The 15340-nt window shown below is 61.8% G+C and overlaps 1 protein-coding gene across 5 annotated transcripts; it reads left to right on the forward strand.

The window, feature by feature from the left end:
• Positions 1 to 881: 881 nt before the first annotated feature.
• On the forward strand, positions 882 to 14465 carry UNC13D (unc-13 homolog D). Of its 5 annotated transcripts, none has more exons than XM_025859889.2 (32): positions 884 to 1067; positions 1807 to 1842; positions 2084 to 2191; positions 2308 to 2367; positions 2460 to 2526; positions 2779 to 2959; positions 3273 to 3317; positions 3455 to 3523; positions 3681 to 3750; positions 3918 to 4022; positions 4133 to 4225; positions 4304 to 4407; positions 5719 to 5836; positions 5942 to 6066; positions 6206 to 6296; positions 6378 to 6434; positions 6525 to 6622; positions 6727 to 6778; positions 6872 to 7005; positions 7102 to 7222; positions 7581 to 7724; positions 7922 to 8020; positions 8123 to 8329; positions 8511 to 8579; positions 9481 to 9560; positions 10890 to 10995; positions 11077 to 11148; positions 11480 to 11563; positions 11652 to 11772; positions 11998 to 12121; positions 12580 to 12776; positions 13538 to 14465. In XM_025859889.2, exons 1-32 carry the CDS (start codon positions 951 to 953, stop codon positions 13657 to 13659), a joined length of 3276 nt encoding a protein of 1091 aa, XP_025715674.1. In that variant the 5' UTR covers positions 884 to 950; the 3' UTR covers positions 13660 to 14465. The 5 variants fall into 5 exon arrangements, 4 of the variants coding, with proteins under 4 accessions (XP_025715674.1, XP_073742212.1, XP_073742211.1 ...); XM_073886111.1 differs by lacking the exon at positions 884 to 1067 and adding an exon at positions 1218 to 1262; XM_073886110.1 differs by lacking the exon at positions 884 to 1067 and adding an exon at positions 1284 to 1668.
• The last annotated feature ends 875 nt before the right edge of the window (positions 14466 to 15340 follow it).

The raw sequence follows: 15340 nt of genomic DNA on the forward strand, positions 1-15340 counted from the left end.
CCGTCTCTGGCCACGAGGTGTCTGCAGGAGGAACATGTGTGGCAGTCTCTCCAGTGCATGACTTCTTGTGAACCTCCGTGTCGGGGAGGGGGGGACACAACACAGCTAGAGTCCTTCCCAGGGCCTAACACCCCCCCCACCCCCCTGGGCCCTGGCCTGGAGGAGGGCTGGGGGCGTGGTACCAGTGGGTCTGGGAGCTCTGAGAAAGGCCAGCACTAGAGCACTGGGGTGTCCTCTTTCCTGTCGCTTCTGGCTGGGCAGCGCCGCCTCTCCAGCCACTTCCTCTGTCCAGCCCCGCCCAGGAGCCCCTGGGGTTGGCCAGACCCCTACAAGGGCATCTGAAGGGAGCACCTCCTGACCGGTCTTGTAGGGGCGGGGGCCGCAGGGCTGTCTCCGCCCAGCATGGCTTGGCCCCGTCACCTTGGTGGAATGTCACCTGTGGGGTGGAGCAGGCCGAGCAGTGGCCGCCTGCTGCGGAGATGCCTCTCGAGCCTCCATCCCGTGCCCTGCCCACCCCCACCCTAGGTCTCCGTCCGTTCAGGGAAGTCTGTGAGTGGCAACCCCACCAACCCAGGGCAGCTCTCCCCCTGGTCCCTGGCCCAGCTGGGCACACCCGTGGTGTGGGCCTGGCCCTGACGCCCCCTGCTGGGGAGCACTGGATACCCCCCCCCCAACATGCACCAGGGCCTCTGTGGGAGGGCGGGGTGGGGCCAGACCCGCCCACCAGGTCCACCTGCCTCCAGCCTGATAGAGTTCCTCCCACGGGCCAGCCGGAGGAAGGTGTAGGCCTCTGAGGTGGTGAAACCCTGACCGGAACCTCCCCCCACCCGCCTGCCCCCCCCACCTCCCTGGCGCGGGGAGGCACCGGGTGCGCTTTGCATAATCCTGTGGCTTCACTATCTTCACCCCGCGGCTGCAGCTCGGTGGAGGGGAAGGGCAGAGCGGCCCCCATGGCGACACCCCTCTCCCACCCCCAGCGGCGCCCTCCCCTCCTCCGCCAGGCCATCAAGATAAGGCGCCGCAGGGTCAGAGATCTGCAGGATCCCCTGGCCCAAACCGCTCAGGAGGTAGGAGTGACCTCACTGGGGAGGAAGAGTGGCCAGGGTGGGGCTCTTAAGGTCTCTGGGTGTGGGGCTCTACCTCTCGTAGGCTGGGGCTGAGGATGTGGTTCCCTCTCCTGCCTGTTGCGGCACCTGGGCAGGGCCTTCTGGGTTGGCAGGCTGGGGTCCGCCATGTGTTCTCTGGGCCATCCTGGGTCTCAGGTCTGGGGTCGGAGCCTCTCTTAGCCCCCTCCCTCTGGAGGGGCCCCCTGCCCACCGTAGCCTCTGGTCTTCCAGCTCCAAAGACACCTGGAGGACACAGGGAGTGTCCCTGCTGTGGGCCGGGCGGCTTGGGGATCAGCTGAGCAGCCCCCAGGCCTGCTTGGCATGACCCCCCCAGTCTCCCACCTCCACTGCTGGGCCTCACTTCCGCCGCGGGGGTGCCGAGCGTGGCCGCCAGATAAGCAGAGCTGCTTCCTCTGGGGAAGGAAGGGCGGTTGGGGCCACGGGTGCAGCGAGCTCACGCTGCTGGGGCAGCTGAGTGCCAATGGACCTCAGCCACGGCAGGCCAGGGGATGAGGAGGGTGGCCCAGGGGCTGGGCTCCCAGGAGGCCTGCTGCGGGAACAGGTGTGCGGCACTGGTGGGTTGGAGGCCGGGAACCAGGGCCCCCGCAGCCCTGGCCTGGCCTGCTCTGAGAGCCGTCAATGCTGTCTGAGCCCTGGTGCAGGCCTTGGGGACACCTTGTCTTTTCACTTTACTCCTCAGCTCGAGCCTCCATCCCACCACCTCTCCCCTGAGGAGGTAAGAATCGGAGTACTGGGGGAGGCAGTGGGGTGCTGGGAACACACCCCTCGGCTACTGGCCAAGGCTGACGGCAACAGCAGGGGAGGGGGGCACTTCTAGGCCTAACCCCCCACCCCCCACACACTGTGGGCGCCTTGTCCCAGTTTTGGCCGTGCAGTGTTGGTGCCAGGGTGGCTGGGGGAGCTCACCTTGCAGTGGGCAGACCGGGGTTCCTGAGGTGACCCTGCTGTTGTCTCAGCGGGCCCTGCTCTACGAGGAAGCTCTCTACACTGTCCTGCACCGCCTGGGTCAGCCTGAGCCCAGCCATGTGCGGGAGGCCTCTGAGCTGCTGCAGTACCTGCAGGAGGTGAGTGCAGCCCCCACTCCGCCCGCCATCCTGCAGCCCGGACCCAGGAGTCCTCTCTTCCCCGCCCAGCCGCCCCCACCCTGCGCCCCTAGCCTCCTACACTCCTACCCTACCAGGCCTTCCACATGGAGCCCGAGGAGCACCAGCAGATGCTGCAGCAGGTCCAGAAGCTTGAGGTAACCCTGCTCCGGGAACCATCCTAGGCTAGGACAGGGGCTGAGAAGCCCAGCTCCCTCTGGGACTCAGGCTCACACTTCTGTCCTTCTAGAAGCCAGTATTTTGTCTGAAGGCAACTGTGAAACAAGCTAAGGGCATTCTGGGCAAAGATGTCAGCGGTGAGTAGGAGGTGAGGGGCCCTGAGGGTCCTCTTCCCAGCTCCTCCTCCTCCCCATCAGTCCGTCCCAGAACTCAGCTGGAACTCAGAACTCCCCGCTCCCAGATGTCCCCTCCCCACCGGGTGCTGCTGGCCCCAGGGCCTTTGAGTCTGGGTTGGGGAGGGACTCTGCCCCTGGGATTGGGGTGATGAGGGAGTCTCCCAGGGAGCCCTGCCAACCCCCTGGCAGCCTTGTCCTTTCCCTCCTCCCCAGGATTCAGTGACCCCTACTGCTTGCTGGGCATCGAGCAGGGGGTGGGCATGCAGGGGGGCAGCCCTGGGTCCCGCCATCGGCAGAAGGCCGTGGTGAAGCACACCATCCCGGAGGAGCAGACCCACCGCACCCAGGTCATCGCCCAGACACTCAATCCAGTCTGGGAGGAGACCTTCATCCTGTACGTGGCCCTGCCCCAGCCCCTATCCCCTCAAGGAGATCAGCAGGACTTCCTGGCTCAGGGGAGGGGACTTGGCTAGACTGGAGGAGGGGCCTGCTCCCTAGGCCAGAGACCGACGAGGAGGCACAAACACCACGTGTGCTGGGTTGATGTGGGGGGTGGGCCGAAGCTTTACCTTAGGGGAGGGAGGAGGAGTTTGCAAGGAGGGGCTCCGACGGGACAGTGGGTAAGTGGGGGTGGGAGCTTCTGGGGACAGGCTCTGGCCGGGGTCCGGCCCTCCAAGGCCCTCAGCCAGGCCCTTTTCTCCCCATAGGGAGTTTGAGGACATAAGCAACTCGAGCTTCCATCTGGACATGTGGTGAGGGGCATGCGCTGCCCGTAGGGGTCAGGGAGAGAAGAGAGGTGGTTCGGGGTGGTGGATCCTCCTCCCAAAGAGGTCAAGGGCTCCCGGGACACCCTCTCTGCCTCCTGCTCAAACCTTTGCCGCCCCCGCAGGGATATGGATACCGTGGAGTCTGTCAGACAGAAGCTCGGGGAGCTCACAGATCTGCACGGGCTGCGAAGGTGAATACCACGGGAACAGGTTCCTGGGGGAAGGAGTGTGGGCTGCCCTCCCCATGCATGCGAATCGGTTGCTGGGCCACAGGCTCTGTCCAGGCCCAGGGGGCCACAGGAGGGGATGGATCCCAGCCTGACCCCTCATGGCCCCTGCCTGGAACAGGATCTTTAAGGAGGCACGGAAGGACAAAGGCCAGGACGATTTTCTGGGGAACGTGGTTGTGAGGCTACAGGTGAGCGGGGTCAGGAAACAGGGATTCGTGTGGGGTTCAAGGGAGGGGCTCTGGGTCCACATCAAGCCGAGCCTGGGGTCGGCCTCCCGTTGCCTCCTCTGCCCCCAACCGTGTGAGGCTTACGCTGCCCGTGGGCGTGGCCCCTCCCGCCTGCCTGGCCCCCGCAGGACCTGCGCTGCCGGGAGGATCAGTGGTACCCTCTGGAGCCCTGCACCGAGACCTACCCAGACCGCGGTCAGTGCCACCTCCAGTTCCAGCTCATTCACAAGCGGGTAGGTCTGGGGCCAGGAGCAGGGGTCTTCCAGTGGCCTGCCTGGGTTGGGCAGATGGACTGTGCTAGGGATGGGGTCCCCTCCTCACCGCCATGCCGGCCCCATTGCAGAGAGCCCCGGCAGCCAGCCGCTCCCAGCCCAGCTATACGGTGCACCTCCACCTGCTCCAGCAGCTGGTGTCCCATGAGGTCACCCGGCACCAGGTACTGCCCTCCCAGGGCTAGGGGAGGCACGTGGGGCCTACCGGCCAGCTCCTAACACCCTTCTACCTGTGCCCTCAGGCAGGCAGTACCTCCTGGGACGGGTCGCTGAGTCCCCAGGCTGCCACCATCCTCTTTCTCCATGCCACGCAGAAGGACCTATCTGACTTCCACCAGTCCTTGGCGTGAGTGCACCTGGGAGGGTCGCCTGGGAGGTACCAGCCTCTGCCTCCCTGCCTGTCCTACAAGCTGGCAGGCCAAAGTCTAACCCTCGAGAGATTTCTGTTTGGTCCCAACTGTGTGTGTTCAAGTTTTGAGTCTGGTGCCAACTCTTAAAAATCTGGAGATTTTCCATACAGAGTCACATCTCCAGCTTCCCGTGTACCCCAAGTGCATTCATTCTCCTGGGCTAGCAGGGGGTCGCAGCAGAGAGCCTGGCTTCCCCCGCCCCTCACGGCTGCCATCAGCCCAGTCACTCCCTGACACCCTCTGAATCCTTCTGGGCATTTGAATTTGCTACCCCTGCCCCAGATGACAGCCTTGTGGCCCAGCTCCAGCGCTCTGGGGTCTACAGATTTGTGCGCCAGCATTACCAACTCTGTGTCGAGGGCTTGTCACGTCCCCCGGGCCCTAACAGGTTGTGGGAACATGTTCGAGTGCAGGTGAGGCGTGTGGAGCGGGGGGCACCCCAGGTGGAATGAGAGTGGGTGTGGCCCGGGGCCACGGCGGACACTTGGCATTTGAGTAGGGGGCGGACGGAGGTGGGGGACAAGGGCAGCTTGTAGGACCGTGGGCAGGTGGGTATCCCCAGGGAGGGGGGGGGGGGATGCAGGCGGGGCCCGATGCAGGAGCTGGCACCCACAGTGAGGGCCCAGTGCGCCCTCAGGGCCCACGCATGTAGTTCGGGTGACCGCTGTGTCCTGGGAGGGGCTGGGCAGCCCTCTCTCCGCCATCCTCCATCACTGTCCCACTCGGGTCTCAGCTTGGTCGTCACCTCCATGAGGTGTCCCCTGAACTATCTAAACGGGAGTCCCAGCGGACGTTTGCCACGTGTGCATGAAGGCTCAAGTCTCCACATCTGATTTTTTCAAAAGGAGCAAGAAATCCTGAATTCTTTTTTTTAAAGATTTTATTTATTTATTTGAGAGAGAGAGAGAGAGAAACAGCATGAGAGGGGAGAAGGTCAGAGGGAGAAGCAGGCTCCCGCTGAGCCGGGAGCCCGATGCGGGACTCGATCCCGGGACTCGATCCCGGGACTCCGGGATCATGACCTGAGCCGAAGGCAGTCGCTTAACCATCTGAGCCACCCAGGCGCCCCAAGAAATCCTGAATTTTTAAATCACAAGTATCCCAAGCGGACAGGGAGATGATTCATTTACCTGTTTGAAAAGCACCTTGACTAGGCTGATGAGGGCCCGCAGGAGGTCTGGGGCAGGGCGGGCGGGCGGCGGGAGGGGCGAGGCCCCAGGCCGCACTGGGGGCTTCGTGTGTCGCAGGCAGTGGCTGGCTTATAGCCGCCTCTACCAGAGCCTGGAGTTCCCGAGCAGCTGCCTCCTGCACCCCATCACCAGCATCGAGTACCAGTGGATCCAGGGCCGGCTCAAGGGGGAACAGGTGGGCTGCGGTGGAAGGAGGAGTGTCGGGCAGGAGGGGCTCCGGGAGCCGGACGGCCGCCCGGGGCCCCTGTGACGCAGCGCCCGACTCTGTGTGGCCCCGCAGCTGGAGGAGCTGACCGCCTCGTTCAGCAAGCTGCTGGCCTACGGCCTCTCACTCCTCCGCAAGTTCCGGTCGGTTTTCCCCCTCTCTGTGCCCGACTCCCCGGCCCGGCTGCAGTCTCTGCTCAGGTCAGCGGCTTGCGCTCCCCCTTCCTCAGTGGGCAAGGGAACAAGGAAGAGCTGGGGCCCCTGCTGGCGAAGCCTGCTGCAGCTGTGAGTGGAGGCCTTGGGCCGGAGGCGTCCTGGACGCAGCTGTCTGTCTCCGCAGGGTCCTGGTACAGATGTGCAAGATGAAGGCCTTCAGAGAGCTGTGCCCTGACAGCGCCCCACTGCCCCGCCTGGTGACCGAGACGCTGAGGGTACGGGACTCCCCCTGGGGACGAGGAGGGCTTGGGCCCGAGCCTGGCACCCCTCCCCGCTCACCACCTCTTTGCCCGCAGACTGGCACGGTCGAGTGGTTCCACCTGAAGCAACAGCACCATCAGCCCATGGTGCAGGTGAGGGGGCTTGGGCAGGGAAGGAGGGGGGAGGCGGGGTGGGGTGCTCACCCCCTGCAGCCCTGCTCAGCGCACCTCTGTCCCTGCCAGGGCATGCTGGAGGCGGGCAAAGCCCTGCTGAGCCTGGTACAGGACATCATAGGTGACCTACACCAGTGCCAGCACACGTGGAACAAGATCTTCCAGAAGTGAGCAGGTGGCTGGGTGGGAAGGTAGCATGGCAGGGGCTCAGAATGGGGACCAGAAGGGCCCCGGGTGTGCTCCCAGGTCACACCTGTGGCCTTCCTTGCAGCACCCTCAAGGTCGATCTCTTCTCCATGGCTTTCCTGGAGCTGCAATGGCTGGTGAGTCTCTGCCCAGCGCCCCCCGCCCCGAGTCTCCAGGCTTTGCCCTCCACCCTGATTCGGGAGCCCTGTCCGCATGCCTTCCCTTTGCAGGTGGCCAAGCGGGTGCAGGACCACACGGCGGTGGTGGCAGGCAGCCCCGTGTCCCCAGAGATGGGCGAGAGTCTATTCCAGCTCTATGTCAGCCTCAAGGAGCTCTGCCAGCTGGGCCCGGGCCCTGCAGAGAGGTGGGCAGCAGGCTGTCGGCACAAGAGAGAGAGGAGGGTCAAGGAGGGTCTGCGCTAGCCCCGGCATTCCCCAGGCTGAGCCCCAGCTCTCCCCAGGGATGGAGTCCTGGCCCTGGATGGCTTTCACCGCTGGTTCCGGCCCGCCATCCCCTCCTGGCTGCAGAAGACTTACAGTGTGGCCCTGGCGCGGGTGCAGCGCGCTGTGCAGATGGACGAGGTGGGGGCGGGGCCTGCAGTGGGGCGGGGCCCGGCTTTGGGGGTGGGGCTAGGGGCTCTGCTGGGGCCTCTAGGATACGCAGAAGTTGGCCACCAGCTCTTGAGGCCAGCTGTGCGTACAACGCTGCCTCCTGATATCCTTGGTTTTCAGTGTGGCTTTCCTTCACAGACTGATCTTTGCAGCCTGGGGGTCTGGGTGGAGCCTTGCTCCTACCCCTTGTAGCCCCTTGCCCCCCCCACCCCCACCCCTGCTTGCTGGTGGTAGAAGCTCTGAATGCCTGGGGAAGGAAGGAGGGAGGGAGGGGCACCAATCTGGCGAGCCCTGAGCCCTCTCTTCTGCACCCTCCCCCATCCCCCAGCTGGTGCCCCTGAGTGAACTGACCAAGCATAGCACATCAGCTGTGGATCTGTCCACCTGCTTCGCCCAGATCAGCCATACTGCCCGGCAGCTGGACTGGCCGGACCCAGAGGAGGCCTTCATGATCACCGTCAAGTTTGTGGAGGTGCGGCGTCTTCCCGTGTCCTTCCCCACCTTTCTAGGACAGCCTCATTTGACTTGCCCTGTTTCCCCCAAGCTGTTGCCCTAGCAGCCTCCGAAAGCCTAGGTCTTGAATCCCCAAGTCACTGAGATTTCCATGCCTCCCCCCAGTGCCCCCCCCATCGGGCTCCCGCTGCATTGATCATCCTCTCCCCACCCCAGGACACCTGTCGGCTGGCTCTGGTATACTGCAGCCTTATAAAGGCCCGGGCCCGTGAGCTCTCTGCAGGCCAGAAGGACCAGGGCCAGGCAGCCAACATGGTAAGGGCCAGAGCTGGATGTCGGGCCGGGGGTGGGGTTAGGGATTGCCGGTGCTGGCAGACTCCAGCAGCTCTGCATCCCTGTGCCCATGCCTGCCCTCAGCTGTGCGTGGTGGTGAATGACATGGAGCAGCTGCGGCTGGTGATCGGCAAGCTGCCCACTCAGCTGGCCTGGGAGGCTCTGGAACAGCGAGTAGGGGCCGTGCTGGAGCAGGGCCAGCTGCAGAACACGCTGCACGCCCAACTGCAGGGTGCGCTGGCTGGGCTGGGCCATGAGATCCGCACAGGCGTCCGCACCCTGGCCGAGCAGGTACCTTGTCCAATTCACAGGGACCCCGCCGTGCCCATCCTTGTCCTGAAGCGCCTCCAGTAGGACTCGGGCTGATGTCCAGCCCCTACCCCTTCCTAAACCTAAACTCAGGCTCCAGGAGGCCTCACCCTGTCCCCTGTACTCATGCCCTGGCCTCCCTCCTACTGTTTTGTGTCTCCAGCTGGAGGTGGGCATTGCCAAGCACATCCAGAAACTCGTGGGCGTCAAGGAGTCTGTCCTGCCTGAGGATGTGAGTGGCCCTCCCTGCTCACCTTTGCCAAAGGGGCTTAGAGTAGCAGGGGGTGGAAGGCCGGGGGGTGTCAGAGATAAGTCCCCCAGACGTGGGCAGGAAATGTTCCCTTCTGGACCTCGGTTTCCTGCTTGGATGCTAAGGGGGAAGGGGTGGGTCATTCCATGGGCTCTCCCAGCATCCGCGTGGGGACTGCAGTGGGGGAGGGCTTAGCCTTTGCAGCCAAACCGATCTGGGTGTGCATCCTTCTGAACTCCCTGTTTCTACAAGCCAGCTGACTTCAGCATCCTCATCTGTCCGGGGGCAGAGAGAGTGATGTGTACCTTTGGTTGTCTGGGAGAAGGTCACTCAGTAATTCAGCAGCCTATGTAAGCGCTCTGTCACGGGCATAGATTTAGGCATGGGGGTATGGATCAATGAGCAAAACTTACAAAACTCCCTGCCTTCCTGGAGCTCACATTCTGGTAGGGGAGTTGGAAGGAGAGCTAGAACCGTAGCTGTGACTAGAATTAAACGTGTGTGTGTGTGCACACATGACGCGTTAGTGAGTACTAGAGAAAATGAAGATATTTATATCCGTATTTGTGTTTTTTTAAAAGATATTTTTAGACAGTGGCTAGAGAAGGCCTTCCTCAGGGGGTGACAGCTGAGTCAAGACCTCAAGGAAGCAAGAGAAGGAGCCCTGAGGATTTCTAGGGGAGGGCACGGCCAGGGCCAGGGCCCTGCGGCAGGACCCCGCACTCTGGAGGAGACCGGTGTGGCCGGAGCCGACTGTGGGCAGGGCTCAGCTCTGGCGCACGTTCCGAATGAGGCAGGCAAAAGTTCGTGGCCCTGTTTCCTCTTCCGAGTCAGGGCATGGGAATGGGCCAGAGCCAGACTTGCCACCCATTCCTCTCCCCAGGCCATTCTGCCCCTGATGAAGTTTCTGGAGGTGAAGCTCTGCTACCTGAATACCAACTTGGTGCAGGAGAACTTCAGCAGGTGTGCAGCACCCTCCCACCCTGTGGCGCCACCTCCCCCTGACCTGCCCCTCTTTCCCGGCCTCAGCCATTTTCACGGGAGGATGCAACCCGCCTCTGCTTAAATGCTCACTCCTAGGGACAGGGAGCTCACTACCTCACACACCTGCCCGTTTCCCTTTAGGCGGAGCAGAAAGCTGCCCACCTTTTCTCCCTTAGCCCTGGGCTGTCTGTCCCTCCTAACATTACAGGCAACTGATGTTCCTCTCCCAGGATCCAGGGGGACTTCTTGTTAGGGTCTCTCTTAAAGCAGGGGCCCAGCACACCAGGCAGCAGGACTAGACGTCAAGGACGTGGGCTCTGGCCCACCTGGGTTCAGACTCTAGTTTTGCTGCTGCTCGGTGGGTGGATTGAGCAGATTACTCAAGTTTTCCATGCAGATGATCATAGTTCTGGCCTCTAATGAGGATCAAGTGAGTCACATGGGGTGCCGAGCACAGCGCCTGTGCAAAGGAAGTGGTCGGTAATGAGCTGCACAATGATGACCCTGGGTCCTCCCCACGGGAACTGGGCTCTGAGACTGCTGCCCCTCCCCCCAGAGGTCCACTCCCAGTGGCGCGGCGGGGCCGGGGCAGCCCACCGCTGTTATTTCTCAGGCCACAATATGCCATTTGTTCAGCTAAAACGGAGTTAAATCTCCATTATAGGGACTTGACTCATATAGTCTCAAAAGCCGTTAGAACGTTGTTTGGTGCCTAGTAAGCACTCAAATATGCTGAATCCATTAACTACCTTTAATGCAACCTTCCCCATTCCTAATTGCACAACCCAGTTTTGTTTTGTTTTGTTTTTGTACTGAACTGCCTGACTCTACTTTGACATGTGAAATTTCAGTTATTTCAGGTAGTTAGGACGTGGCTTGGTTGTCACTTTATTCTCCCCAGGGGTAGTAGGTGCTTATCTGTGTTGAAATCCTATTCATTTTGACCACCCCTATATTGAATCGTGATTATGTCACTGGGGGACCAGCCTCCCTGCCCCTCCTTGTCTGTTGGGGTTTGATAGTCCTACTGAGGGAGGTTCTTTGCTACGTTGTGAAACATACTGGTTGGGACTGGCCCCATCTGCACCACCCCCCTCCTTGTGCTCCTTCCCTCAGGAGACCAGCCCTCCCTCCCTCCACCCCTGCCTGCTGCCCTGGTCCCAGCCTTACCAGAGAAGCAGGTGGAAGTGGAGGGTGGGGTGGGGTGGGGAGGAGCTGGGGGTGGGCCTGGGTCTCTCAAGAGCGTCTCTGCTTCCTCTCTTCCGTCCTCCTGTCCTGCCACTGGCATCCCTCTGCACCTCACCCCAGCCTCCTGACCCTGCTCTGGACCCACACGCTCACCGTGCTGATGGAGGTGGCTGCCTCCCAGCGGAGCTGCCCCCTGGCCTCCAGCAGGCTGAAGATTGCATTGCAGGTACTGATAGCAGTGACAACGAGTAATAACCCGGGGTGGGGGGGTTGCTGATGTCTCACCCTCCTGATGTCTCACCCCTAGAATCTGGAGATCTGCTTCTACGCAGAGGGCTGTGGCCTACCACCCGCAGCGCTGCACACAGACACCTTCCAGGTAGGGGTCTTTTGGTGAGCTGGTGAGGTTGGGGGGGGGAACCTGCCTTTCTGTGCTCACCCGTGTCCAGTACCAGCTGCATAATTTACAGGGCCCAGCACAGAAAGAAAATGTGGGCCCCCCCCCCTTTTCAAAAATTAAACCAAGCAGAAGGTTCTTTAAGCACAGGGAGGGGGCAGCTGTGAGACTGTGGGGGGGGCACACCTGTGAAGCCCACCCGGAGCTTTCCGTATCACATTGATATTGGCCGAACCAAATCCTCTGAAGGGCGTCACTGGACTGGGTTGAGTGGGACAGTTCAGGTGACTTCTCAGCTGTGCCTCGTTCCCAGGCTCTGCAGAGGGACCTGGAGCTGCAGGCCGCTTCCAGCCGGGAGCTCATCCAGAAGTACTTCTGCAGCCGCATCCAGCAGCAGGTGAGGCTCTTTTCCTCCGTGGGGCTCCCGGCGCCCCTGGGGCCCCGCCTGCATCCTGCCCCACTCTGCCCCTGCGCTCCACCCCTAGGCGGAAACTGCCTCTGAAGAGCTGGGGGCTGTCACAGTCAAGGCTTCCTACCGCACCTCTGAGCAGAAGCTGCGTGTGGAACTGCTCAGCGCCTCCAGCCTGCTGCCCCTGGACTCCAACGGTGAGTGCAGGCTGCGCGCTGGCCACTGCCCGTGTCCTCACTGGGCCCACCCCCACGTCCCCCCGCGTCCCTGGCCGGTCTGCTCTCCGGAGAGGGAGCGCTGGGTGCGTTTCCTTCATGTTGCCAGGAGGGGGCGATGCGGCCGAGCAGGGCACAGCGGCGGGGGCGGGGAACTGGGATATCCTTGGCAACGTCACCTCCCCAGGTGACCTCCCCACTTGCCAGGCTCCAGCGATCCCTTTGTCCAGCTGACCTTGGAGCCCAGGCACGAGTTCCCTGAGCTGGCCCCCCGGGAGACCCAAAAGCACAAGAAGGACCTTCACCCCCTGTTTGATGAAACCTTTGAATTGTGAGTGGGTTCCTACACTCGCCACCCTTCCCCAGCCCTGGACTTCCCTCAGACCTGCTCCTTCCACAGCTCTCCTGTGATGAAGGCATTTGGGTTCCAGGGAGGGGGCACCTGGAAGGGGGGTTTGCTGGGACCCTACGAGGAGTGGGACTGTGGGGGAGAGGGCCCCCACCTGTTGGGACTTAGAGTCTTGCTTCCAGAGAAATGGTCCTCTTCCTAAGTCCTCTGTTCCCTGAGACAGGAGGGTCTGGGGAACACAGGCCCCTGGTTTAAAGTCAAAGGAGGTGTCTGTCAGAGCACACGCCAGGCCGAGAACTGACTGCCATTCCAATCCCCACCTGTCTGCCGTCAGCCCTGGCCTGTCCCCAAGAACCAGCGATGAACTGTGTGTGTGTGTGGGGGGGCGCCAGTGACCGTGTAGGGGTGGGCAGCTGAGCCCCGCTCTGTCCCCCCCTCAGCCTGGTGCCTGCTGAGCCATGCCAGAGGGACGGAGCGTGCCTCCTGCTCACAGTGCTGGACCACGACACGCTGGGGGCTGACGACTTGGAAGGGGAGGCCTTTCTGCCCCTGCGCTCCGTGCCGGGCCTGACTGGGACCGAGGAGCCTGGCGAGGTGCCTCAGACGCGCCTGCCCCTCACCTACCCTGCACTCAACGGTAGGCCTGAGCCCCAGGGCAGAGGCTGTGGGGCTTCGGGTGCAGGACCTGGCCCAGCACTGGGGGTGCAGGGGAGGGGCAGCCCGTCAAGGTCAGGCAGCGGCCCCTGGGGGCGCGAATGGAGCTGGGGTCAGAGAAATCCCTCCTTGGAGGTGGGAGCCAGTGGAGTCAGCGTGGAGGCTTGTGTTGCTGAGCAGATCTCGGTCTCATCAAGAGACAAGTGAAATCTGTTAGGCCAAGTGTGGTGTGACTCTTCGGGGATGGGGGGTCACCAGTATGTTTACCTGGGGAGAGAGGCTGGGTCTCCGACTGGGGGGCACAGGCCAAGTGTTCTCCAGACTGGATAATAATAGGTGACATGTCTGAGCACTTATTATGGGCCACTCCTAAGCACTTGATACGTATTAACTCCCAATCCTACAACCACCTAATGTGTCAGATACTATTACTGCTGTTTTACAGATGAGTAAACCGAGGCACAAAGAGGTTAACTAGCTAGCCTTAGGTTCTCATGTAAAGAGGTAATAGTTGCAACCTGAGGCGCGTCTCACTCAGCCTCTTCCGGTGCAAATCGCAGTCATGCCAGAGGCGCTGATGTGTCTCATCTTACCCGTCGGGCTGTCTTGTGAGCTTGGCTGGTGTGTGTCCATCACTAGTTTCCAGGATGGCTAGAGAATGGGTCAGTGCTGTGTCCCCTGCCACTACCCAGGCACTGCCCCCCGCCCTGCCGCAGTCTGACCCCCAAACGCCTCTCTTCACAGGGGATCCCATCCTGCAGCTGTTGGAGAGCCGGAAGGGTGACCGGGAGGCCCAGGTGTTTGTGAGGCTGCGGCGGCAGCGAGCCAAGCAGGCCTCCCAGCATGCCCCAAGGCCAGGGCAGTAGAGTTTTAAGTGCCAGTAGCAGTGGAGGTTAGGGATGGGGTTGGGTGCCCGGTAGGGACGGGCTTTCCTGAAAGGTCTGGGTTCTCCCTACCATAGTGCAAGCCCTCCAGCCTGGCCTAATGCTCCAGAAGGGCCCTGCAAACCTGGGGAACCCCAGCGTGTGGAAGGCCCAGCGTGAAGATCCCGTCTGGTCCTCCTGCCAGAGCAGGGACCCATGGTGCTGGTGCCAGGACCCTATTAGTATTTATATTCCCTTCTTCCTGCCTTCAGCCCTGGCCTCAGCATTCTCTACCGAATCTCAGCACCAGGGGGAGGGTGCGGCTGTCTGCGGCTCCCGCCCCTGCTTCCCTCTTTGGGGGAAGCTGCTCTGGCAGAGACCTCTCGGCCACCTGTTTCTGGCACGCCTATTTCCAGTCACTGGGGTGGAGGTTAGGCTCCCACGGGCCTGTTCTTTAGCACCCCTACCTTGGTTCACTAGGGCCAGGGCTATGGCACAAAGCCTCCTGGGGGAGGGAGGGAGGGGACCCTGCCAGAGACGAGGCTACAGCTGCCCTGGTGGGGAGGGCAGCAGCTCTAATGAAGGGAGCCTGGCTCCTCTCCTGAGGTGGCTGCCAGTGCCCAGGCTAAGGAGCCTGGAGCCAAGGAGCTTCTGGCTCGGAAGAGGTGAAAGCTGGCAGGCAGTGGGGCTGGCATGGAGGGGCAGAAGCAGAAAAGACAGCTTGGCCAGCCGTGTCTACTGAGGATACCTCCTCCCTGAGACGGTACCTGCCACTTAGGAACTTTCTTAGCAAAAATAAAAAAAGAAAAACAATTCATTGTCCTCTAAGGAACTATACCGTTGGCCTGCACTGGCGCCCAGAAGTTTATAGTCAGGCCACACAAACCCTCTCCTCAGCCCTCTGGCAATGAGACCTTGAGCTGCCCCTGACCTGGGGGGGGGGGCTGGCCCACCCCTCACTCCCTCACGTTCTAGAGCACGTGTGGGAGTAACTGATGCACAAGCAGGGCTTCGCACAAAACATTACTAGGCATGTCAGTTTGTGGTTGCTGCCTGGCACTCCAAGGGGAGCACTGGGAGTGGGGGGGGCGTCTCCCAGGAGTGCAGGCTGAGTGGCTATTCAAGGGCTTAGAGGAGCAGGGTCCCAGCCTGGCCTGGGGGGAGGTGGCCACTGTATTGGGGGTCAGAGCCCAAGGCCAGGTTGTCATTCTAGCTATGTGACCCTGTTTGAGTCCCTTAACCTCTCAGGTATGATGGGAGTCGGAGGTCAGATGAGATCACCTCCAAGGCTCCTTTCAGCTCTGAATCTGAGCCCCATACAGAGCCCACTAGGTGTGTTTCTCACAGCCACCTGCTAGGCCCGCTTAGAGCAGGGGAAGGGGGGTGGCTCAAAGGCTGAGACCCTCCTCCTCCCTCCCTTCTAGTGCTTTTATGAGAAGGCAGTATGTGTCCGTTTCTCTGGGAGACAACTAGGGACCTGTTGTCTTTCACAAAACAAGTAAACAGGTCCCAGCTGATAATGGATCCCTGAAGAGTCCTAAGCCTAGGAGGCCTCCCGGGCTAAAGGTCTCCAACTCATTTGCGCCAGCAGGCCTGGGTCGGAGGGCACTTGAGCTCTGTCTAGGGGCTTGGAGCCACCTGGGGGCTTGAAGGTGGCTTTAGCCGCCTAGCCACACCTTGGGTG

The sequence above is a fragment of the Callorhinus ursinus genome, unplaced genomic scaffold (genome assembly GCF_003265705.2).
Source record: "Callorhinus ursinus isolate GAN/ISIS: 27379988/994484 unplaced genomic scaffold, GSC_fseal_2.0 scaffold68, whole genome shotgun sequence".
Taxonomy (NCBI): domain Eukaryota; kingdom Metazoa; phylum Chordata; class Mammalia; order Carnivora; family Otariidae; genus Callorhinus; species Callorhinus ursinus.

Bases quoted from the DNA above. Each gene is read 5' to 3' on its own strand.
- UNC13D (XM_025859889.2), top strand. From the start codon at position 951: ATGGCGACACCCCTCTCCCACCCCCAGCGGCGCCCTCCCCTCCTCCGC. The intron at 1,068-1,806 runs GTAGGAGTGACC...TTTACTCCTCAG, and splicing joins TGGCCCAAACCGCTCAGGAG to CTCGAGCCTCCATCCCACCA. The intron at 2,192-2,307 runs GTGAGTGCAGCC...CTACCCTACCAG, and splicing joins TGCTGCAGTACCTGCAGGAG to GCCTTCCACATGGAGCCCGA.